The following is a 26,675-nucleotide window of genomic DNA, read 5'->3' on the forward strand; positions in this document are numbered from 1 at the left end:
GTGTGCAATTGTTGCGCCGATACTACTATACAACAACATCTGTCTCATACTTTTTCGCACAAACACTTTCTTAAACGAAAAATCACTTTCGACTTGCAAGATTTACATCTTCACGACTTATTTCTCCAATGTAGTCTCTAGTCTAAGTCTTGCTACATTAAGTGTGACCAGAGCTATGGGAGTAAGTGGAAAATATCGCCCTAGTGTTATGAGAAAAACTATTGTAATATCTATAATCATCAGCTACAGCATTGGTTTGGCCTACGCCACAGCGAAGGTAATGGCTGGCTCCGAAAGAACTTGTTTCATCTATATTCCACTACCAACACCGCTTAAGGCACTCAACAATTTTGGATTAGGGTTGATTTGTATTGCTTTATTGCTTATGGTCACATCTTACGGTTACATATTTCGTCTGAAATACCAACAAAGGAAAATATCCACAATTCTAACTGAAAACAAACACGTCATTGATAAACGCGACATGGCCACATTTCGTATTTGTTTCTTGTTGGTGATTATTTTCATCGTGACGTATTTTCCAATGGTTATTTTTGTAAGCGCTCACAATAAGAAAGAAAGACCAGAAAGTATGTCATTTATTCGTCCAATGTTTTCTCTTTGCTATGCTGGCAGTATGCTAAATCCAATTGTATATTGCTTATTATCTAGTAATTTCAAAAGGCAACGTTGTTGTTTCAAAGCTCCGAGTGGACAATCTCAAAATAAACCTTTACCCAAACCTCCGCACGTCAATCGAACAAAACCAGAGGGAAAAAAAATTTCGCACATTTCTAATACAGGTACTAATAACTCTACGGAAATAGTGGATACTTTGTCGACTCGAGTTGAAGTTCATTTGATGACAATTACAGACTTGAGTGAAGAAAATCATGGACAGTAAACCAATCATTCGATTTAGTATGACTTAGAATGTTGAACACATTGCAAATCGATGCAAAACAGTGATTTGAGATCAATACACTGCGACACGTACAAATGACAACACTGGCGATCCATGCTGTACCATAATTACTCACGCTTACAAGTAAAAACAGATTACTGGAAAACTACCAGGCCTATGCTAATGTTATCGTGAGGATCAGAAGGTTATCTCCCCTTTTCTGTTGTGGTGGCTGTCAATTTTTTCCATCTCTTAAAAGTGGAAGTCAGAAAAAGGCTTAAATGAAACAAGAGAGTCAGAGAAAATTTGTTAAAACTGTCAGTAATGAAAGGGAGATTTCGATTATAACTTTATCATTGTTTGACAAGTGCAGTGGCGATATACAGAGAAAAAATAAACAGTTATTCACAGGTATCTGAATTGAAATGATTGACAAGATTAAGTAGCTGAAAATTGCGTATCATATATGAATAGCGTTTGCAAATGTGTAAAATGGTGTTAATTTTCAAGATTACCTATTAGCACGTTGTATTGCCATGTCAACAACATTTAGTGACAACCTATTAGCATGTTGTATTGTCATGTTCACAACGTCATGAGTGACACTTTACGTCAATTAATTTGAGAGCTTTATAATATTTCCAGGTGGTGTGAAAATCTCACCATTAAAAGTAGAACTAATCTTAGCTGTGTAATTAATGTAGCCTTCCTAATGACTGCGATGTCAATTGAGTTGGTGAATATGTGAATTCTAAGCATTTTTGTTCTAGCAAATATGGACTTTTTACTCATCAGCAGTTAATTCAATTGGCATGCTTTTAGCAGTTTGAAAAACACCATAGTTCCACCATAGTATGCATACATTTGGTAGGGACATAGACTTACTCCTTCTGGGTGATTCTAACGATAACCATTTCATATAGGGTGGTTACGCAGGTTGACCGTATTGTTTTTCTCGTAATTACTCTGCCGTATATGCATTTCTTTCATGTTTGTTAGTGTCGATATGTTTATTTGTTTGTTTGTTTGTCTGTCTGTCTGTCTGTCTGTCTGTCTGTCTGTCTGTCTGTCTGTCTGTCTGTCTGTCTGTCTGTCTGTCTATCTGTCTGTCTGTCTGTCTGTCTGTCTGTTTGTTTGTTTGTTTGTGCGTTGTTTGTTTTGTCGTAATTGTAACTAAGTCTGGGCACCCTGTCCTCTAACTGTAACTTCCATATCGTCTTAGAGCTGTTGTCTTATCCTACTATCCCATTTTACGTGTGGTTGATCAGCAATGTCGCAAAGTCTCTGAAATTTTAGCCTGTGTCAATATCATATTTGCTTCTAAATGTTAATTGCTTAATGCGTATCCATGGATTGAAATTACGTAAAAATGATTTCTTTCATCTCGAGATAGATTACATGTAAGATTTCACTTGACCACTATAAGTCACCAACTTATAGTGTCTTGTAGGAAGACCTCTGATTTTCGGTCGGAAGCGGAGGTAGACTATAAGACACGTCGTGCCGTTCCGAACTCACCGGCCTCCTCTCACAGCTTGTGGGAGGGGTTGACTTATGTGTCACGGAGTACCTTACAGACTAAAGCGAATATTATCAAACAAAAGCCGGATGATGACAGTACCCCTGTTAACAGTCCCTTTAGGGGGCAGTAAACCCTCGGCTATTCGCCCTTTTAAAAGTTAGCACATTTACCCGAGGATCTAACAGCTAGACCAGGACCATAGTGTTCCAATTAACACTGTATTTGACGTGTAATTCAGTGTGTATGATTACTTTAGAGATATACTAATCCATCTAATCCTGTGAATCTAGACAACTCTTCATTTAATTGTTTACTTTTTGCAGAAGATATCCTTATATTGTCTCATTCAAATGTAGGTGGTCTTCAAAATAGTCTAGATAAGTTACACAACCTGTAAGAAATGGAAACTTAAAGTTAATACTAATAAGACAAAAGTTAATAATTTCAATAAGCTAGGCAGAATGATTGACAGTGAATTCAACTAGATGGAGAAAAGGTACAAATCATACCATCCTATACCTACTTGAGAATTATCTTTCAAAGTAGCGGTAAATTTAAACTAGCAATTTAAAATTTATTTATGAAAGCACAGCGTGCACTCGGTGAACTGAGACAAACACTATCCTTATATAATCATATAGTATCTCCATAAACAACTCTTCAACTCTTCAAAAGCACAGTATTGTCCATTCTAATGTATTGGTCAGAAGTTTAGGGAGCTTTTAACTTTACACTATACAAATCAAAACAAAGTGAAGTACTTGATGATGAAGTTTTATCAAACATTTGTTTAGTGATAAACACCCTTTTGAATAAATACATTCTAAATTTTCCAAACAAGTGTTGGGTGTAGACAAAAAGTCAAGTAATATTGCCTCAAAAGCTGAATTGGGAAGTTATCTAGTCATTATAGAACTCATTATTTCAACTCAGAAAAGAAAACTCACGGTAACACATGGACAGCCTTTGTCAATAAGTTGCATGAGATAACCGAGCTTAATAGTGATGCTGATGTAAGAAATCTTGGTAGTCAATTGAAAAACGTTTATATCGATAGTATTTGTATACCAACCATTCGAAACACTGACGACAACAAATTACGTACATAGAATAAATTTAAAACAAATTATGAATTTGAACCATATCTAAAATATGTAAACGATGTTTGGCACAGAATCAGCATCACTAGTGAGCTCAGGATCTCAGCACATAATTTACCCATCGAAAGACTACAATGCCAAGGAATTTCCCAAGATGAAAGAATTTGTCATTTATGTAATACTATAAAAGCTATTGATGATGAAATCCATGCTGTAATGGATTAAAGAAATATGTCTGTAACTGAAGCTAGAAACCAATTTCAATGAAGAATCCAAATTTATGATCGAAGTTTTTCAAAATTATCTCCAAAAACAATTTCAAAAGAATAATGAGTTCACATGATGATTTTATCAATAATAGCTTTGGAAAATTCTCTAATTCATTATTATCTTTGTATTCAATACTATAGTTTGGTGTTTTATATATATTTATAATTATCTATTGTTTTTGTTGTTTCTGTATGTTGTTTTTTACTTTAGATAATGTATTTTGTTTACATTATTTCATGTCAAATAAAATATACTATATACAAGCTGTGGGTTTTGTCGTGTGTGTGAGATAGAGAGAGAGAGGCAGAGAGAGAGAGAGAGAGAGAGAGAGAGAGAGAGAGAGAGAGAGAGAGAGAGAGAGAGAGAGAGAGAGAGAGAGAGAGAGAGAGAGAGAGAGAGAGAGAGAGAGAGTTGCTGCATAAGGGCGCCCATCCATTCAGATATGTTCGTAATAAAACACTCTCTACTATTAACATGATTAAGGCCAAATTAAGCCTGAATGTCTTGTTAGGTTTTAATTCTTGTCGTCTAAGTAGCTATATAGCGAATCATTTTTCTAGTGACTAGATCTTTGTGACTAGCTGAGTGTTGTACTAGTTGGTAAATTAGATAATATATTATATTTCTGCTTGTACGAAAGCATATTGGGGACTTCACACATCATACTTCACAGGTCATACTTCACACTTCACACTTCACAGTTCATACACGGAGTCATACTTCACACTTCCTGCTTGAGTATTAAAGAAGATACAATTTACTATTATGTTAAAAGATTGAGATAATATTGATGGTTGATGTTTGAGCTATGATTTCAACAAAATTTATGTTCACACGCAGGTAACCTCCTTCAATCTTGATTGACATGTTGACATGTCATTACTATTAGCTTATAATTGTTTATCATTATATATCTGAAAACATACACCAATTAAACTTGTCTTTAATGTTACGTATGTCAATTTATTCCTTGAATATACATTGACTATAAAATCACTGTAAACTCTATCGATAGGTTTACATATGTGTAGTTTCTTTCTACCATCTGGGTGTTTCTGGTTGAACTTATCTTGAGTACTTCAGATTTACCGCTGGTGGCTCTCCAAGTTTCGTTCAGTGTTATACTAGACTAGTTATTAGCCTCAACAGGCGGAGCGTGAAGGGTACTATAGGAAAACGCTTTGACTTCGACCTTCATTTTCAAGGTCATATTGCAAATTGTTTAATACTTTTGGAAGTTTTGTACCCACTAGAGACATAATTCATGTGTGTACCAGCACATTGTATTGTTACACATAAGCTTACTATGTATTATTAGTATAATTTACAAGGAACGCGTTTCAGCGCGAGTACAGCAGCATCTTTCAACTCGAGCGCTCTAAGAGTCGACTTTGCGTCTTGATTATGTGTTCCATAACCTTGGTAACAGATAAGCATTACAAACACACCGAATCTATTCGTATACTTTGTTTGTGGAGTCTGTCATATTATAAACTTATTCTACGATTAAAATGTTTTCATTAATTTCTTAAAGACAAGATAAGTGTACATGTACATAATATCATCTATCATGATGCCCCTTATCTATATTTTGTCACATTGTAGTTTTGGTTTTATACAATTATCCAGAATCCAGATTAAGTGTAAGCATGCATTACTAATAAGTTTCTAAAATATAATATAAAAAATGAAAAAACTTGTCAATCGTTCTTTAATGACATCGATCCTGGTATCCGGCTGTGTGTACCGAAAAAAGGCTTTAAGTTATCAATTGATATTATTTGAATTTGATATAAATGAATATAAATCACTTTGCTTCCCGAGCTTCTGTGATCATGACGTATTATCTAACTTTAATGAAACATAGCAGCATTCCTCTCACCTTGTTATGCAACAGATTTCGTAAAATTGCTTCTCTGCTAACAGTTCCACACCACTCCAGGCGTGCACCAAGGAATGACATCACATTCTGGTCCCGTTCACCAATTTGCGCAGCCTACGGACTTGCTCAACTTATAGCAAACCTAGCGGTGTCATGCGAAGTCACCAAAACAAACTCTTATCTTTGCAGTGATCATCCCAAACCACATAATCTAGCTAGCAAATGATAGCACACTCACTTTAAAATAAAGTTGCATGTTAGAGGGGATTTTGGGAACTGGCATGTTTTCCTTTTAATTTTCAGTGGTCCAGAACTGGGTAGTTTTAGCCATTCTCGCTTTGGTTTACTAAATACACAGCAAAACTACAAGAATTGCGATATTTAATAAAGATCTAAACTAAAACTGGAAAATAATAATGATGATACTCGCGCCTACTCTCATGTTCAATCACTGTCGCTAACCATAGTCGACTAATCCTCTCTGGACGTACTTGATGGACACTTGTCATGATGTGATACTCATCGTTAGTTGGATATCTAATTGCTCCGTATACGTTTCATACTTTCATAAAAACAAACTTCCATAAATCATTGGAAATACCATGTAATTTTATGCATTTATTTATTTTAAAGTTGAAAACTATTTATAACGTTGAAACGGCAATCATAATTATGTTTGAATAAAACTGAATGAAAAATACTAGGTATCAAACGGTAAACCGTCCATGCTTGGTGCGTGGTTGTCCATATATACACATGGTGATATTAAAACGTATTCCCCATTTTCCCCATTGTCTAATCTTCATGTATTATACATCAATGGAAATCTTACTTTCCGTACTGCAACCTTACAAAAATATGTATTTGAAGACAAAAATACGTCAAGAAAAGCGCCGTCAAATGAGACCATTATTGCTTGATGATCAAGCGACAAAAACAAGCAAATTTTCAGCACACAGCAAGTATATTTTGATTGCTCATATCTGATGAACGCTTGAATCATATAATCTAATAATATATATATATAAGTTCTTCGGTTTGACATAGGCATATACGTGTAGCATGAATGATGCGGAAACTGAAGTAACTGATCTATGGTCAAAACAGTAAATCTATATTAGCATTTGCAGATAGAAATGTCGTTTATTAAACAATCGGATATATTGTCTTTACTGTTTGAACTGTGAACAGTGACACATCGATGAAGTCGGTAGAGGATATATGTGGAAAAGTGCTGGTACAAATGTACATTGAATATCCTGTTAGAGAACTATTACAGTACTTGTATTCACAATGTTTAAAGACCCTTTCCCTTTGTCATTCTTCCGTTAGCTTTTGACACGCACTCTTTCCTTGTTCTCGTTCCTTTTTTATGAAATTTCACTATTACTACCAGTCAGATGTAATTACAGTGCAAACGACGCTGCCTTGGTGTTTCACTCATAGTATATGATGTTTTGACACAAACACAATACATACTTCAACTCCAATTAGTAACAGAGGCACAACAGACGACAGGAGCCTTAACCTAATCGGGTTGAAAAGTGATAAAGCATTGTTCTTCTTTTACAGTACAGTAGAAACAGGTTTCTGGTGAAAAAACATACTCACGGACTTGGTGATTTTAATGGCCTCAATTATTTTCTTTCTAATGGTCACCACAGGAGCGGCGCCTTATTAGTGTTCTAGTTTTGTCGAAGCAGGAGGAAACCGGAGTACCCGGGGAAAACCTGCGTTGTTCAACATGATCAAACTGAGCATCACTTGGTTAATTTTCTTAAACAGAAATCCAGTCGAAACTGGACGGGTTCGAACCCCGACGGCACAATAGTTTACTGTGTGGGGTGGGGTAGAGATGGGGTGTGGGGGAGTAAAAATGTCATGTAGCATGAGTCAAATACCATGGCAGTCTCGTTTGTACTGTAATTGATTTTATGATGATACATCATCAAAATAAGATAACGTTTAATGTGAATTTTTTTTATAGAATAACTTTTATTTGGAGAACAGTTTGAAAGTTTCTTTGATGACGCCGAATACCCGTCTCATCAGTCTAAAACACTCGACACGCATACCATTCTCACAAGTCGGGGCATTTTTTTCTTCTGATGCAACACGGTGTGTTCAGCTACAGAGGCCTGTGGTTTTACGACGAAGCCTATCTGACATGCATGCATACATACATACATACATACATACATACATACATACATACATACATACATACATACATACATACATACATACACACACATACATACACACACATGCATGCATACATACATACATACATACACACACATACATACATACATACATACACACACATACATACATACATACATACATACATACATACATGCATACATACATACATACATACATACATACATACATTGTACATACACACACATACATACACACATACACACATACACACATACATACATACATACATACATACATACATACATACATACATACATACATACATACTTTCGACTGACAGTTACAAATGAGTACATATAATCATTCTAAACCAAATGATTACCAAAATATATATTTGACCAATTGATGCATTCGTGTCTTTATCTACAATGATTGACGTTTGAATTTCTGTTCACACATGCTCAAAAACATCCTGTAAAAAGCCAGGAGAATTATTAACACCTAATCATCATTGTCTGTGTAATAGAATACACTGACAACCCGTCATTGTTCAATTCTAACAAGTAGAGAACGTGGGTTTTCAGACGTGTGTGTAATATATAGAGCACTTATGATACCAGCACAAGTTGTTGTCGCCTTTCAAATAGTATCTTCATTATGTCTACTGCATGCATTATCAATTGTACACAGTGTGTATGATCTGAATACTTGTGACACATAAAAAAGACAAAAAACAAACAAACAAAGGGATCAAAATTCTTTGAGCGACCGCTTTTTTGTAACGTTCAGTGTGTTTGTTCTAGGTTTTTGTGAGACGTTTTTCACGACCGGTGAGTAATGTATATTTATGCCGACAATGCATGTACTGCGGACAACGAACCTTGAAACAAGTATGATACCACACTGTAATTTGTGAAAACGTTTTTTTTTTAAATATAAAGATTACATGTATAGTGCAAGAACTTATATCCATATTCACACAAAATGAAATGAAGATAATCAGATGCAAACTGCATCGGTTCCCGTATAAGGTTTTGGATATTTGTGACCATTTCGATATGATAGTGCATGACGTATGGGAATTACACCGATCGTTGATATTCTGCATTCAGGGGAGATTAGTTTAGATTAGATTAGATTAGATTAGATTAGATTCGGTCAGATAATGTTAGGTTAGATTAAATTATATCAGACCAGCTCATAGATTACATTAGATTAGATCAGCTCAGCTCAGCTCAGTTTAGATTAGGACAGATCAGATTAGGTCAGATAATGTTAGGTTAGATTAAATTATATCAGATCAGCCCAGTTTAGCTTAGATTAGGTCAGCTCAAATGATATTAGATTAGGTTATGTCAAGTTAGGTTAGGTTCACTGCGATTAGATTAGATTAGATCGCATTACATTACAATTTTTTGAAATGTTGTCGGTGGCTGAGCGGTTAGCTCGTACGCCTCTTACCTCTGGGTTCGAACCCGCCTGGTGTCAGCTGGGTTTGATTTAAGATTTAACCAGGTCTGTATGTAAGAAGGGTGAGGCTCAGTTTGACCCTGTCGAACAACACAGGTTTTCCCGGGTACTCCAGTTTCCTCCTGCTTCTTCAACACTAGGGCATTAGGGCGCTGCTCTTGTTGCGACCATTCAACAAAATTTCAGCATTTATTTGGACGAATAAAGATTATTAAAAAAAAAGAAAAGAAATATAAAATTGTAAATCTACACATGACCACAAACAAATAAAAAAAAACTACTACACTCTACGTGATAACTTTCAGAGCAGATCAGATCTACATAGTAGATATGTCACGATATGGTAATTATTGTAATTATTCTAACATTATATGTCACCCGACAAGTACTAGAATGACGATAAAAGAAGTACATGTATTTACGATGGTTGATTAATTAATTAATTAATTGGAAATTCTATTTTATTCATCTCGATCATTTACTCAGGCTGCAATTTCCAAATATGTATAGGGGTTAACATTTTAAATTGGCGTAGGCTAGCTAGTTCTAGTTGGCACTCTGTCCAACCGTTATTTGCTCTAACTCGATCACGATAACACTTTTTATGATTACAAATCTTTATGTTAACCTAGTGTGTGCAATTTTGTTGTCATTATTGACATCTAGTCTCCCCTTCAGATCGGATTTACTAGTAACAAGTACGTTTAGTGAATTGACTTGGATTTTACAACATAAAATTCCATATTTGCAACGAATCCATGTTACTTATTCCTGTTGACTGTATTTGATCCACAATTAATGCCAGGAATTCAGGTCCAAGTTACATTGATAAATTAATGCATAACTTATTTGATCTTATAATGGCTTGAGTTCAATGCTAGAAATTTTCAGTTTGTCAAATCCATCACTGTGACATTGACTTCAAGTTTTTTCCATTATAAATGGTCGTACCTCAAAACATATTTCAAAGGTCGTGGTATTTCAAAGGGAATATACAAAAGTGGCAGCCAAATTTAAAAGAGTCATAAGCTGGATTTTTCCGTTTTGGGTCGTTATTTCTGCTGTACATTCAAAAGATACTCACAGTATTCTACTTATTGAAGTTTACTGTAATACAATCTCTTGGAATTGACTGAACTCAAACCTGGTATTAAGGTATAACTTAGAAATGGTTCGATGACGTAATTTATTATACGTTAATGTTGAGGAAATCCCTACTACGTTGTCAACTGTGCTAACGTACTTGACAATTGTAATGTCATAGCATAAGAGATATGTATGCGCATCGACATCAAAATTACACAAGACTAGAGGTTCTATGTAAGCTTTACGAGTATAGACTGTAGTAGTAGTAGTAGTAGTAGTAGTAGTAGTAGTAGTAGTAGCAGTAGCAGTAGCAGTAGCAGTAGTAGTAGTGATGGTGGTGGTGGTGGTGGTAGTGGTAGTAGTAGTAGTAGTAGTAGTAGTAGTAGTAGTAGTAGTAGTAGTAGTAGTATGTTTATTAGAGTGACATGTAATCACATAACATAATAGTAACAATACAAGTCAAAACAAGGAATTACCCAACCCAACGGACTGACAAGTTACTACAGTCAGTGTACAATATATACAGGTAACACGGTTGAATGAGTATAAATGTATAAGCCTTTAGAAAGTCTCTTTTGATCGGTGAAAAATGACATGCATCAAATAATGTAGGCAATATACAATTAGTGAGCATTCTTCGATTAATGGTAATAATTAACTATTTCATACTTTTATGGGCAATGTTTTAAGTTGTCATAAAAATGTAGCCCTAAAAATTCAACTCCACTATGAACAATTAGGTATTTTATGTATAACAAAATTAATAATTATCAAATATTTCTATGGCAAGGATAAAATTTGCGGAAACCATTATCATTTTACTCTCTAACCATTAAAAGAATTATCATATATATTGACAATAATGAGAATTATCACAAAATGATACCGTGACGTGACAGGTTGTTGTTGGGTGATACAAGAAATATATTTTATTTCAAATAAAAAACAGGATATCGCTTTTGATAACTGACTGATTCGATGTTGGGTACATGTAAGTCTCAACAGATATCACGTTGGTTTGAAAATTTAAAACCGGAAGAACTCTTAAAGAAACATTTATAGCGTGTGATCGAAAGAGTTTTTACCATATATTTCGCGTATGTATTGCAAAGGGGTTTCCCACATATATTGCTAAAGGCAACCCATTCACAATGAGTTTACACATCATATTTACCGATAAATCTTAGAAAACACTACGTTAAGAACAATTTATATAAAACAACATTAGATAGATAATATTGTCGACTTCTTCTCTGTAACTGCAAGCATGGAGGCTTGAATCATTGCATAAATTCAATTCACGTGTGTTCCTTTATAGGTACGCTAAATTCTGAAACTAAGAGCTAGAACTTGTAGGTAAAGATGTGTGTGGTATCCATATATTTCCAGACACAATGTAAACCATGGAAGTAGTGGATGGCTATTTGAAATGTTTTGTCATATTTACTGGTACCCATGCCGACGATGTAAGTCATAAATTTCAAATTAACCTCAACAAAACTGGATAAAAATTAAACTACACGTCCTTGCGATAGCAAATAGGCGGAGCTAATTATGATATATGGAACAAAAGGTGTATAAATGCAGCGGATATTTCCTTATTTTCATCAATCTACAAACGCCTGACAACGTCCAGATTGCCCTATCACAGACAGCAAGTACTCAACATACGATATATATTACTACATCACAATGTTTCGTAGTTTGGCTACCGTTACTCTTGTCATTTTCGCACTCTGTGTGAACAGCAACTATGCAACCGCACCCTGGAATGGTTACCCGAAATGCCTTACAGGAGGCATCAATTTCTCTAATCCATACAACAACATTGGGGATAAAGTGACAGTCACTTGCGAATCTCGGGGAGGTAGTCCAGCAGCAACACTGGTCCTGAAACAAGACGGAAAAGTAGTAGATGGATTCTATGAAGTTAATGAGAAGTACCTAAAAGCCAGTGTCAAGTATACATGGCAATTGTCTGCCAGCGACCAAGGGAGTACCTTCACCTGTGAAGAGCAACACCCCGACATGCAAACTCACCGCACCTGTCAACTAGAGTCTACCATAACACTTGTTTAATAGGCTGAAAGCACTAGCAGATGAAGACCTCAAAGGAGAGATATTCATTTCATAAACATTCATACTATAATCCTATAATATCATTCTTCCTGTATACACTTATATAGGCGTCTTTTTCACCTGTTTTAGTTGCAGTGTACTCTTCAAAATTTACGGTGAATGATATACCTAGGATTGTCAAATTTCGAATGGGGATAGTTCATGAACTTCAGGTTCATCCTCGCACTGATATTAAAATGACAGATACCACCGAGAAGTATTATCTAAGTTAAACTTGTGATGCCTCTATATATGTACAGCAACGACAAACACTAGTTATTGTGTTGTTGTTGTTGTTGCTGTTGTTGTTGTTGTTGTTGTTTTGGCCTAAAAGTCCATGTGCATACAGGTAACCAGTATATTGTCAACTTTTAGTAGTTTCGAACATTATTTAAAGTATACATGTGTCAACAATCAACAATCTTCTTTAAAAGCGTGGATAAGGTTGAAATCTTCACTGCAATGTGTGATGTGCAACCGATGTCAGTTACAACCTACAACATTCGTTGCATTACACAGCCGTATTGATACTGTGTAATTCATTCACCTTGTTGATAACACAGTTTCTGCCTGTTCTGTATGCCCACAGTTTATTAGAAGCCATGCTTAGCGAAAAGTTCATGTGACAAAATGCCCACTTTAACAAACATTATTTTGAATCAATGGGAAAATGAATATTCACTCATAATTTTATTTAAGCTATCAGTAATTTGACTAACAAAGAAAAGTGGTTATTCCTTTCAATATTAAATTCTTTTATCGAATGTCTAGTCTTCCTGTCATCCAGTTTTCAATATACTAGTACATCGATTCATATCTCACTAATATTATACTATAATTGCTTTATCATACATATTCTGATCGAAATAATAAAGCCGTCATGTAAATGTTTAAGTTGTTGGCGTCAGGTATATTCTTCTGAATTTATATATATATATATATCAGCATCTCCTGACAAGTGATTTACTCACGAAACAGGCTTGTAGAGACTAAAAAACCCTACTTGATTTTCTTCTACCCTCAACATATACTCCGCTCTGCGTGCAGACGTATCGATCACTGTGCTAAATCTTACCACTGACTTCCTATATATATATGATTGTTTCTTTGTCTCTATATATTTGTCCCTACCCCAGATCCATCTGTCTGTCTATCTATCTATCTGTCTGTCTGTCCGTCCGTCCGTCCGTCCGTCCGTCTCTCTGTCTTACCTCATATTGATTGTGTATATATAGATACTTAGATAATATTAGCACAATGATAATACAAATGATCGTAAGTAAAGTCCCGTGTAGCTTGAACTCAGTATTTAGACCTGCATTAATTATTAATGTCGTTAAACACCAGACTAAAGAATAGTTACATTTTATCTGCCAGGTGCAACCAACCAACTTGTTTGAGCAAAAGCTGTTCGTACACGATCGTTCAGTGAGACGGGATTTTGTTCAATGGGAGGGGGAAAATAGCGTGTATTTCAGTGGGCAAAACGTATACTTCGGCAGATTGTGTGGACAAAGGGTGAAGGTAAAGGTACGTACAATGCAGCGATCCATGATGGTGAATGCTGGGGAGTGGATAGTGAGCAATATTCCGATATAGGGAAGAGGAAACGGACACAAATATTTTGGCAGTGGCCGGGCATGTCGATTCAGCGAGGGGGGGGGGGAATGACGCGGGGGGGGGGGGGTACACAAAAAGCTTTCACTTTACCCCTTAATCGACAATAAAACGAAAGACTGCATATGTCAACATTGTCTATTAACATTCTTTTCGCGTTTTCAAAAGAAGTCAGAAAATTGATTCGTTGACTGCACCTGATCTGCATTGATAAATCGATCACAGAGTTTGCATGGTCTCTAGAAGCAAAGATCGACTGAGGCTGGAATAGGAAGACATTATTTTCAACCTCGGGATGTTAAAACCCAATGAATAGGCAATCAAAGTCATTCATCATTTCTAGCCCCCTTTCGTTTCGTGTGTGTGTGTGTGTGTGTGTGTGTGTGTGTGTGTGTGTGTGTGTGTGTGTGTGTGTAAACAATAACATTTGTACCTTTTTGCGACAAGGAGTGGACGTTTGAGGGCGTATTCCACATAGTGGTGCTCTACAACATGACGAAACACAGGCAGACAAACAGAGAAGGGAGCCGAAACAATGAAGAGATAGAGACCTACAGTCATGATGGGTGAATGGTTAGCGTGACCGGCTTGGAATCTACAGGTTGCAGGTTCGAGCCCCGTCGCTGCCTGCTGTTTGTTTCTGAGTGGCTAAAGTCCTTGGGCAAGATTTGAACCACGACTGTGCCTCAGTAAAACCCAGCTGTATAATTGGGGACCTGGTAGGATGTAGGTTGCAATGTGAAGGCTTTAATCCTATGCGCTGAAATGGCTGCAATGGATTGTATGCTCCCCGGGGAGTTGAGGAAGACTAAAGGGCCGTTGTGCCGTTCTGATCCGAGCCAGGGGTAATAATTGTAAAGCGCTTTGAGCACGGAGGCTAAAAATTGTAAACTACGCGATCAGGCTAAAAATTGTAAACATGTACCAAGAAGGTCAATTCAGGTAAAATAGCAATGAACGATTAGCCGACATCTACATCGGATTTTAATCAGATTGGTATGTACATATGGATATAAGCAATGATCAATTTACACTTTGATGAGGGTGTAATATGTGGATATTTGAATCATTTGGACCAGTTGGTCGTCGAATGTTTATTTGTGGATACTGCAAATGGTGGCACATGTACAGAGGAGAACAATAGTTGCTGTATTACATGTAGTTCCCTTTATAATGTCAGGTGATAAGTGGGACATTATTGCACTCTTCAATCATGTTATTATATTTGGTTACTAAAAATGACATAACTTTGACTATTTCTAGACTCGTTAGCTGGTATCATGTCAGCTTGCCACAAAGCAGAGATATTCCAAGAAAAACAAACCCTTCATGTTATTTTGATCACAAAATAAAGTGCCGTTCTTCTTTTCAATCCGTATGTTTGTTTTGATCTGCATGTTTATTTCTTTACCTATATTGGATAAATCTACGGTAACCTTAAACTTAAAGTTTCCTAGTACAAAGAATTATAAGAAGCCACTGACTTGCAATATTTCTTTCATGTATTTCATTAATTTAGTATGAAGTGTAAACTGGAGTGAGTTTAACAAAGGTTGTTGTCATGGAAAATTTCCTAAGTATTTGTTTTTCTTACAAACTGATACTTCGGCTTATAGACTACATATTTCTAAAGCTGATGAATTTTGAAGGGATGTGAGACAGTTTTTTACACCAGATAGACTCTTTCACAGTCCTCTCTGGTTTCGCTTGAAAACGTTTACATTTACGGCTAATCTAATCTCCTAGTATAGTGTCCCCTTATCGGTGATATTGAATGGTTACACACCATCGACCAGAGTAACCGAGAGTTGGAGTGGGTGAGTCTCTGTTGTTACATTGAATAACTTACCCTCTAACGTCTGTTGACTTCACACCTAATGAGATTCAAATCTGATTAATATCCATTGTGTCAGATCAGAGAGATAAAAGCGACTTATATCATGGCTCCGTTGTGATCAGTCGACGGATTAACAAAAGAGAACGGAAATATCAATTAGAGTTACCGGCAAGTCTGTGGTACACCAAATGTGAAAAATGATAAATAGAGGAATAGTGCATTCTCCTAGATCTATCAGATCGACACCACACAAAAACTGAAATCATCATCATCATATTTCTGCTGTTCACAGTTTTACGTATAGGTAACCCCCCCCCCCCCACCCACACGTGATCTAGCTGTAGGAGGCATTACATAAAGAGTGACGAATTGTATGTTACTTTAAAAAAAAAACAGTTACAGCCACCGTAACTTTAACATTTCTATTTGGATGTTGGGTTAACTTTATAGGATGGATATTAGGCAATGTATCAATCCATCGAAGTTAGAAGTGGCGTTTATTTTAACTTTCAGTCACAATACCCTCAACTTAAAACAAAGTTATTATGATAATGGAGAATTCAAGAGAACAGTTGGATCTCTTATCAAGACACTGTGGAGTAGGTTCGTCTCTTTGTGTTGGGAGACAATAAAAGAACCGTTTAATTGTAAATATCTATGAAGTATTTCACATTGAATGGTGCTCTCAAAGTACAATAACACGATTGTATGTAAAACGTGGCCCTGTAATTAAAGCATGGAATCATGAAATTGATACCTACCAAGTAAAAGTAGAGGTCATCATGTCCTATTTACTAATTTAAACCGTTTTAGGCGTGTTAATGTATTCGTTCATTAACGCAGGTAACAAGTGAATAGTTAAGGTCATATTCCATTTGTTTGATTTCATGCCAAATAAAAAGTGTCCATCAGTCAATGTTGGCGATAACTACAGAGTTACCCACATGCTTCTGTATTTATTGTACTTTGAACATTCTTTATATAGTGACGGAGAGTGTTTTTTAGTTTGTTGAATAAAATAATAATTCTACTCCAGGCCGATGAACAATATGATTGAAAGAAAGACAAAAACACAACGATGGCCATACAGAAAGGGAAGATGCAGGAAAGAAAGAAGTGGAAGGGTGAAATAGACACGTTAATCTAGTCAGAGACACGAACACAGACACACATATAGACATACAAACACACACACACACACACACACACATACATACATACATACATACATACATACATACATACATACATACAGACATACAAACACACACAGACACACATATAGACATACATACAAACACACACACAGACAGACAGACACACATATAGACATACATACAAACACACACAGACACATATAGACATACAAACACATACACAGACAGACACACATATAGACATACGAACATACACAGACACACATATAGACATACAAACAGACACACATAGACATACAAACACACACAGACACACATATAAACATGCATACAAACACACAGACAGACACACATATAGACATACAAACACACACACAGACACATATAGACATACAAACACACACGCAGACACGCAAACATAAATAAACAAACAAACGTACACACACAGAGAGACATACATGCACATATACATTGGAACGTTTGGCATTTACGTGTAGGGTAGTAAAAATGCTACAAATTTGAACGCAACCACAAGGACCCCCCTCACCAGGTATCCTATAAGTGAAGACCGTTTCAGGAGGGTCTCAGGACGCCTCTGTCCTTACAAGGACACTAAACAGTTCTAATTCGTAGTTCTATCTTAAGTACATGTATAGACTGGTGTGTGTGAGGGTGGGGGTGTCTCGCCCGAACGAATTACAAAGAACTAAATTTAGCCTTACATTTACAATGATAAATGAAAAGTTGAAGAAACTTGATCTAATGTCATCAGTGTATCCGTTTACTGATAGGAATGCATCTACCACTCACTGCAACCATGACAGGTGATGTGATAATAAGAGTGAGCAGCCAATACATTGAAATTACAATTTAGCTTATAGCCAATTCTGAAAGCAGGTAAAATACTGTCATAAAAATACACTGAAACTACTACAATGAAGGGGTGTTGGAATTTCTGGAAATGTTAGGACTAAAAGTATGGGTTCTCAGACTGGTGCACTATGATTGACGTATTAATATGATTACAACATTGTAAATACCCACTCCCAATATCACAATAGAAAAACTACACAGGAAAAAATGTGAATGTAATATACATGGTATTAGTACATGTAATTAGTATATTTTTGACGTGTCTACTACACAGTATCGAAATATAATAAATTGTAAAGTACAGGCATATATTCGGAACAAGGTACTACCCACGGGTCAGCTTTGAAACGATGATGTGAAGCTTTTACACAGTTTCCAATTAAAACCATGCTAAGTTGTACCACACCAATACATGTACAAATCATGATATCTGAATAGCAAAATACAAAATACTACTGACATGAAGTGAACTGTCGCAGTGTTTTAGCCTATACTCACCCTACTTTGTAGTAAAACTCGTGCATCATCATACAACCTTACATGTTAGCATTGAACTGACCAATATCTCGTCACATTGGCAGAAGGATGATTTTTTTTATGTTGTTCAAGGGGGACAATCTTTCCTTTCCATCTAAAAACTTTGCGTTTTGGCTTGAATCTTCCCAAAAAAAAAAGACATTGTATCGAGACACTTCTTCTGTCCACTGAGCTGGGTACGCACAAGTGTACGTGACAGGTATAATAGTATTTCAGACGACCACTGTCTAGTGTTGCTCGTATTGAAAACCTTGCACAATTACGATACAGGTTTATGTATTTTTTATTTTACATGTACGAGGAAAGTGGCACTTTTTTACGTATTACAGTGAAAATAAACAGTGTATTATGCCGACCACTGGATAATGATTTTACATATTTTATTATTTCAACGTTTTTACATTTACGAAAAATAAAATTGTTTCATTACGAAGTACGAAAATATCCTTTGCCCACCCTCGTATATCATGCAACCTTTGTAACAGACAATAATGACAGGTGTCGTGTTCCCATCATGATGGTAGCTAGGTTTCTTTGATGATTCACCCCGCACAATATGGATGTAAAAATAATAACTGCTAGTTGTTACTGGGTAGTACTGAACTAAACAACGCAGGTCGTCTTCATAGAAGGCGTGGTTTGTCGATACACAGGTATATATAAACCATTTGAGTTGAACATCCTCAATTCTTCGAACGATTAGACACAGACACCCAATCCGACTGTTCCAGTAATCATGGCTGTTACAATGCTCAGTGGCAAATATGGCATAGTTTCACTGTTTGCTGTGATGACATGTATGTGTTACATGGGTTATGTCCAGGCAGTTGCTCCTCCTGCTCAATATCCAGAATGCATTGCCGCTGGAATCAACTTCGATAATCCATACAACAGTGTGGGAGATTTGGTATCCATAAGTTGCATCTCTAGACATAGCTCTCCACTAGCAACGTTAACATTGAAACAAGGGAACACTCCTGTGGATGCTGAAATAGACAATGATACGAAATACCTGAAAGTGACTGCTAAATACACCTGGAACATCAAGGCAAGTGACTCCGGTACCACCTTCACTTGTGAACAAGTTCACCCAGATCTCCCTGGGGAAGTCCGTACTTGCGAGACATCAGAAATCATAGTGGTTTGAAGAGTGTTGACTCGAACACAGCCAACAGTTGTATATCGTATGGCTATTCCATAAGGTCAATCTAAGTGGGATATTTCATCTTTTCTATTTTGTATCATACAAATTTTCGAACTTTCTGTCATGGCATTTAAACTGTACTGCAAAATGAGAATATCAGACCTTCGAAGTCGCTACATCACGTTGAATTCAAGATTCATGCCAGTTCACAGCAGAAGAGAGAGCTACTAAATTACGATGTATTGGTAGTAAACGAGTTCAAACAACAGCTTGGTATGACACTGAAAAAAATTCTATAGCAGATATAACCCAGCCTTTTTTCTATAAACGATGTCCAATCTGTTTCAATGTATAGCTATGTCATAAGCAAACATCGCCGCTTCAGGCATCTTTCCCATATCTTTCATTTTTTTGAAGCTCTAGCTTCATGACATTTGTACTTTAGAATTACAAATTGTGGTAGCCTGTCTACGGCGCTAACTGAGATATTATACGAAATACCACTATAATAGAGCCGTAAACAGGTTACAATTCAATTGTGGTGGTGGTTTATTTAGAGGAAAATCATGTGATTTTATGAAATCACCAATACATGTGCCTTTGTCATGCATGTCAGTCGTAGCCAGTTTCTTCGCTTTTTGAAAATAATTAATAAATGTTAAAATACTGCAAAGTGGCCTGTGCGTGTACGTGTGTCTATCGTGTGCAATATAGTTGAAAGTGTGTGAGATCTCAGCGGTTAGTTCTTCCATCTGATGATGTAACCCCCCTCCCTTGTGAGAATTAAATGAATTCGATTTGCACTTTAAACCAAATCATCCATACTCTATGGCCAAATGTGAGTAAATTTCAGATCTGCGTTTAACATGATTTCCTCTTTCGAAACGCCCCCCCCCCCCCCCATAAAGAGCAACAAATTCGACCCCTCTCCTGAAGAACAAAATACTAACAAAGTATCTTCTATGACCACGTCCATGCATTTAACAACTACGAATTACTTGCTTGGACCGTTGTCCCTGGGTACTTAATGTATACTAGAAAATAACCCGTGCTTCGCACAGGATATACATAGTTTGTGAAGTAAAATTTGGTATATGGCATAACCACAATTTGAATAAGTCAAATCGCTTCATATGAGTATCACTTGACAGGCATCATTGGCAGCGATGAATCCCACAAATGTAATGTAGAACTACAATGTAACTACTGTCACTTGAACATAACTCCAATAAATTGTCCTAATCCATTCTGCCAAATCCTACAATCTCTTGCTTAGTATACTTATAGATTAATTGATGACACACATTATATCGTCAAATGAGTTCGTTTGAATATATGCCTTGTATCATTCAATATTTATACAACGGTCCCCTTGTCTTGAAATTTGCAAAAAAAAAACCCTCTATCTCTCTCCTCTCTCTCTCTCTCTCTCTCTCTCTCTCTCTCTCTCTCTCTCTCTCTCTCTCTCTCTCTCTCTCTCTCTCTCTCTCTCTCTCTCTCTCTCTCTCTCTCTCTCTCTCTCTCTCTCTCTCTCTCTCTCTCTCTAGATATCTAAATATCTAAATATCTAAATATCTAATGGTTTACGACGACGAAGCTATTCGACGTGGCAAGTATCCCGTGGCAGGTACTATAGGTCTCTACAGCATACAAAACAAAAATCGATGAAATATACGTACACAGTTAGTGCCTTGTTATAAAAAGACATCATTACTGTCTTACATTAAACAATTGTATGAACTATACAATAAGGTGATAATACAACAGATGGACAATACAACAGAAGGACAATACATGTACATATAAAAACTAATATAGATTATTGAAGCAGTGTACGGGTAGACCGTTATACTGTAGTGAAGCAGACCAGTGCTTAACGCACTGTCTTGTTTGTTAATATGACGAAAACACCCTGCAATTATGTAACACATACGCATTCTGGTATGTCTATTTCCGTATTAGTGTGACCTTAAAAAGACAAACAAAAGACCCACAGAGCTTCTCTAATTCACTTATAACATTCTTGTGGTGATATAACTTGACTATATCTTGTTATAACACATACAGTGTTTTCATCAATCCTGATAATGTATGTTACAACTAGTATAATTAGCCAGGCAAAAGTTGTGGATACGTCCACGAAGTAGACTGGCATGGCAATATTAACCTGTTATTGATACCAGCTTTGACCTCATTTAGCGGTCACTACTAGATCATATAATCGAGTGACGTCAGACAACAATGAGGACACATCTTTACACAAATATCATTAGAGGTCACATGACGTGTCACCAGATCTCTACTGACTAACTGACATGTACCATTTCCTTTGTTCCAATTTAAGATCTCAATGTATGTGGTCTATTTTTTATGATGCAAATATACCCGTGTACACGTTGTGAAAGTGGCACGTTCTGTAACTAAATAATATTACAAATAATCTCTCAAATAGAACATGATCACTCGCAAATCTTATTTAGAAGCAGATCTGAGACACAGTGTCAGTGGTCATTAACTAGCCACAAAGGCTTAAAAACGGAGAATGCTAATAATTCGAATATATTGGTACCCCAACCCGCCAAAGATTTCGTGATGTTGATTTTTGGGTGAGGACCCAAAAACCATTTTGATTTGCTATATTAGATTAGATATACTTTATTGTCCATAAAACATGGAAATACATTGACGATATATCGTAACGTTAACTGTAAAAACACGAATTACAATGTGTACGTGGGTTTTTTTGCATGCAAGTAAACAATTGAGTAGATAGTGGATGATGAATTATGGGCTTCAAACAGTGACGTCATATGACTCAAATAATTTCTACTTCATTCCGATGAACAGCGGGGGAGGGGGGTCTGTGAACAAACCGTTTAGCCTACTGCATGACTGATATAGTAACCATGGAAACGGTGACTGCCTTGTTGATGTATAAGGAAAGAAAGGTGTATGCCATGTGACAAGGTTTGCGAGCAATTCAATGCTGGCTAGTATCACTCGATAATCATGGAATTGGTGCTAGTCACGGTAACTTAAATAACCAATCAACCATTGTAACATTATACAGTAAAAGTTTCACGTCACATTTGATATCTTGACGATAACTCACAAAACCAACGCAAATTGTGTTTCAATCACTGTATTTCAGGGAGGGTGATATAATTTAGTACAAAGCTTAAAGCACAATACGGTTTCAGGAAACACCAAAAGCGCCCTCATCAACAACCACAACAAAGTAAATCCCCTTTTGTTGGCTAAAACGTTCAAAATTACCATTAGTTCCGCCGATTTTTCTCTGGTATAATTATGTTATTCTCCAATATGTATTTCATTCACTCGGAAAATACTCATGACCTAAGGGTTGTCACCACTCATCTAGTGACTCGTAGTGACAAATGCCCCCTTAGGTCACTCGTATTATCCTTGGCTGAACGAAGAAAAATATTTGGGAACAACAACTAATTACCCACTATAATTATAGAAGAAAACTGCACACATTTATTAGTAATCGTGTTTATGATTGTCTTCTGGAAAAGAATGGTGTCCGGCTGGAGATATGGTCATATCGAATGAATCGTATAATAAGACCTCGGGTCTGTTCTCCGACGGTTGTCGAACAAAGGCCGAGGGATGGGAGTACTCAGGGGACACAGCCTCGGCTACCGTAAAACCCCGCGAACTCACATGTAATTCGCTTGAAATGAGGAGAAAGCCCATAAAGTCTGACAGACAGACTAGTAAATAGCGAACAAAGACGAGGCATTGCTTGAGTATTACAACCGTCTCAATGCTTGCTTTAATTAGTTTGCAAAGGTCAGTCATTGAGGGGGATTTCTATCCAATAATAGTTGACTTTTGGTAAGATCGCGTGACGGTATGCACACACCGATAGTCAAAATACTGTACCCTGGGAATGGCGAGTCGGACCTGGCAACAATATATGATCGTGATTGGTCACCGCACACCTCTCCAGAGCCTAATGTGAATATACATTTACTGTGAGGCAAGTCATCATCAACGTGCATGTCTCATTTGAGAATTTCATGTAATATTGAAGAGACGTCTGTACTTTTTACGGGTGTTTTGATTTGGTTGACTACAAATGTGGTGGGAAGGCACACTGTCTTATGTTAGTACACAACTTTAAAAGAAAACGTAGTAAGGAAAAGGATTGGTAACTTTGTAAAGTCTAAATTTTCCTGAGTCGAAATGTTCGATATATTTCTAAAATGTAATATTCCTTATATTTTACACATAATAATAATTCTAGATATGACACACACAAACCGAGACTGTAAGATAAGTTGTGTTGTTCGGGCCGTCACTCAACTTGCAATTGCAAGTTGTATCCAAAGAGGGATGTGAAAATCGTCTATCCAAGACATTTCGTGAGGGCACTTTAACATGAATTCCAAATGTTTGGTGGCTTTTTGACTAACTGTCCCTGTAACTTGGTGAGGGGAATTCAGCGGACAAACCGAGGTCTAAACTAAATGAGTATCTAACCAAATCTCTCCGCCCACTTCTTTTATGAAAAACTTTCCTCAGGCTGTTGTACCCAAATACGGATGTGAAAATCGTCCATCCATGATATGTCATGAGGGCACTTAGAAATTCTAAATGTTGTCACCGGCCCATTTGTGAACTGATTTACACATACATTTAAAATTATAAGGCGGGATTTCTGCGGACATGTCTGAATGCGTCACATAACGGCAGAGGTCTCAGTCTACTATATACGAGAGTGTTGTTGGCCAGGAGCTCATTTGCGGTCGATAGTGCGTTTCATCACTTGCTCAATGCAAACTGTCATATTGTTCAATACCACACTAAAACTTAAAGTATGAAGTTTCCTATATTAGTATTGGCTCTCCTTGCACTCTGTGTGCACGTCAAAGCAGGACCACCATGGCCAGGATCTCCACGAATATACACCGCCGGACTCAATTTCGAGATATACGAAGTGAGCAATCAAATTGGCGATAAAGTGTCCGTGATCTGTCAGTCAAGAGGAGGCCGTGACCCCATACCAACACTCACGGTTTATCAAGACGGCAAAAGTGTTGACAGCAAAGATGTGGAGACGAAGTACAGCGCCAAATACAGGCGTCTCACAGTTACATATTCATGGTATTTAAGTACAGCTGACGATGGATCTGTCTTCACCTGTGGACAACAATGGAATGATCAAGTCAAGTATAGCGATGACACAAAACCTATCCATATTACTGGCAAGAGAGAGTTTGATAGAGAAATGGAGGAAGAGGACATCCTGGACTTACTTGAAGAATTGATGGACACTGCTAAATAGATGAAGCAAACTGTGGACGTTGAGAAAACTTGGGGAATTTGGTATTACCTGTATTACACCGTTAAATAGGAATATTCAAAGACTTCAGGTAGATTACTCGCATGAACAAAGACGTGTCCCAACTGCATTGACTTAAGTATCCGGCAAAACGTTTATTTTAATGTTAGTCATCATAATATGCATACAGTATACTTTGATAGTCCGATTTTAAAATGGAACACATTTTTGTCACCATTCTGTCATCATTAGACTCCGATTCGACATAATCAAGACCTACATACCGCGATCGAGTTGTTATTGTCTGTGGAATTTAAACAATTGTAAACAGCATTTTGGAAATATAATGGGAAGTGTGTCGCTGTCGATCTTTAGAAATTCTTGATATTAATGGAATGTGAATTGACCATGTCATGCAAATGATGACACTTGACTTGGTGCGTCTGCTGACTTTAATAGGATCACCTGTGCTTGTATCGTTCTTTAGAAGGTATTTTATATATATGTATACACGCAGAAAAATACAGTTATGTAGTGGCGTTTGAGTTTTTGTAATTTTCCATTCAGATCTAAGATTCATCAGACGGCACGTCATTATCACGTGCCAAGTTCAGCTCTTCGATAATTTGACCTTGATGTCTCAATTCATAAGCTTACTAGTACGTATTTGATTGACTATAATAAACCTAAAAAATATTATATAAAAATACCATTTCATTTTCATTTCCGATGTATGTGTGACTGGGTTGCTATAGCGATCGTTTAAGTATAGGTATTATTCTGGTGAACGAAGTATTAAGTAGATGTTTATTGATAAATTACTTTCACTGCTGAAAAGAATTCGTGTCGGAGGCGGGAAAACTTATTTTAAATGAACGGGAGGGGGGGGGGCATAATCAGGTTGACATTTATTATAGTGTCTTACAAAAGGTACTACACTGTTTACGATAAACTGCAGGCAGTACTAGTGGGAGAGAAGGCCTTTTTCTTCACTCTCAAGTGAATACAGTCTTAGTCAACGGCAGGCTATTATATTGTTAGATTTGTTCAAATGGATCAATACCGTGGAACCTAGGCGGTACACCCTGTCTAATAGTTATCCAAGTACCTCCCCCTAAGAAAGCATTTGGCGACAGTACAAAGTACATTCTCAAGGTGTTTTGAAAGTTGGTACTTTAGTAATAGTGGGCTATGTATAGCTAATTGTGTTTTTGATAGAGAATGGTACCCTGCTTTAAGACTGGTGATCTCATCATGGAAGTACCTCCATGATTTCGTCAGATCTAACGAACCGCAAGTCAATAGCAGACAGGGGTTGGCCCAACACAGCGAGCAGAACAATTTGAATTTCTGTGCACAGCATTTTGAGTATTTCAACCGTCTCAATGCTTGGTTTAGTCTCGGACCACCAAGTCATCGAAAGAGGGGTGGGGGTGGGGGGACTATTTCTATCCCCTAATACCATACATTATTGTCATAATTTACGACAATAACAAATCACAAAGACTATGAAGGCAAATGATGGGCTTGCAATGTTTATGAGCAAACCAATCACGATGTACTCTATGATCGAGATAACGACATACTAAGTCGAGATAACGAGATAACTTTTAACATTTTGCTCTACGCAAATGTCCCCTCCGGGCTTCCATAATGATCAGTTGTAGAGATTAGAAAC

At 36.8% G+C, this 26,675-nt stretch overlaps 1 protein-coding gene across 1 annotated transcript in view; it reads left to right on the top strand.

Annotated features, from left to right (window-relative positions):
• LOC144453937 (large ribosomal subunit protein uL13-like) overlaps window positions 1-25,151 on the top strand; it is a 116,619-nt gene extending 91,468 nt beyond the window's left edge. Inside the window, exon 8 of the mRNA XM_078145306.1 lies at window positions 25,008-25,151. Within this exon, the coding sequence (XP_078001432.1) occupies window positions 25,008-25,136 (129 nt within the window). The 3' untranslated portion in view covers window positions 25,137-25,151. The remainder of the gene's footprint in view (window positions 1-25,007) is intronic.
• The last annotated feature ends 1,524 nt before the right edge of the window (window positions 25,152-26,675 follow it).

Source organism: Glandiceps talaboti, chromosome 3, assembly GCF_964340395.1.
Source record: "Glandiceps talaboti chromosome 3, keGlaTala1.1, whole genome shotgun sequence".
NCBI classification, from domain to species: domain Eukaryota; kingdom Metazoa; phylum Hemichordata; class Enteropneusta; family Spengelidae; genus Glandiceps; species Glandiceps talaboti.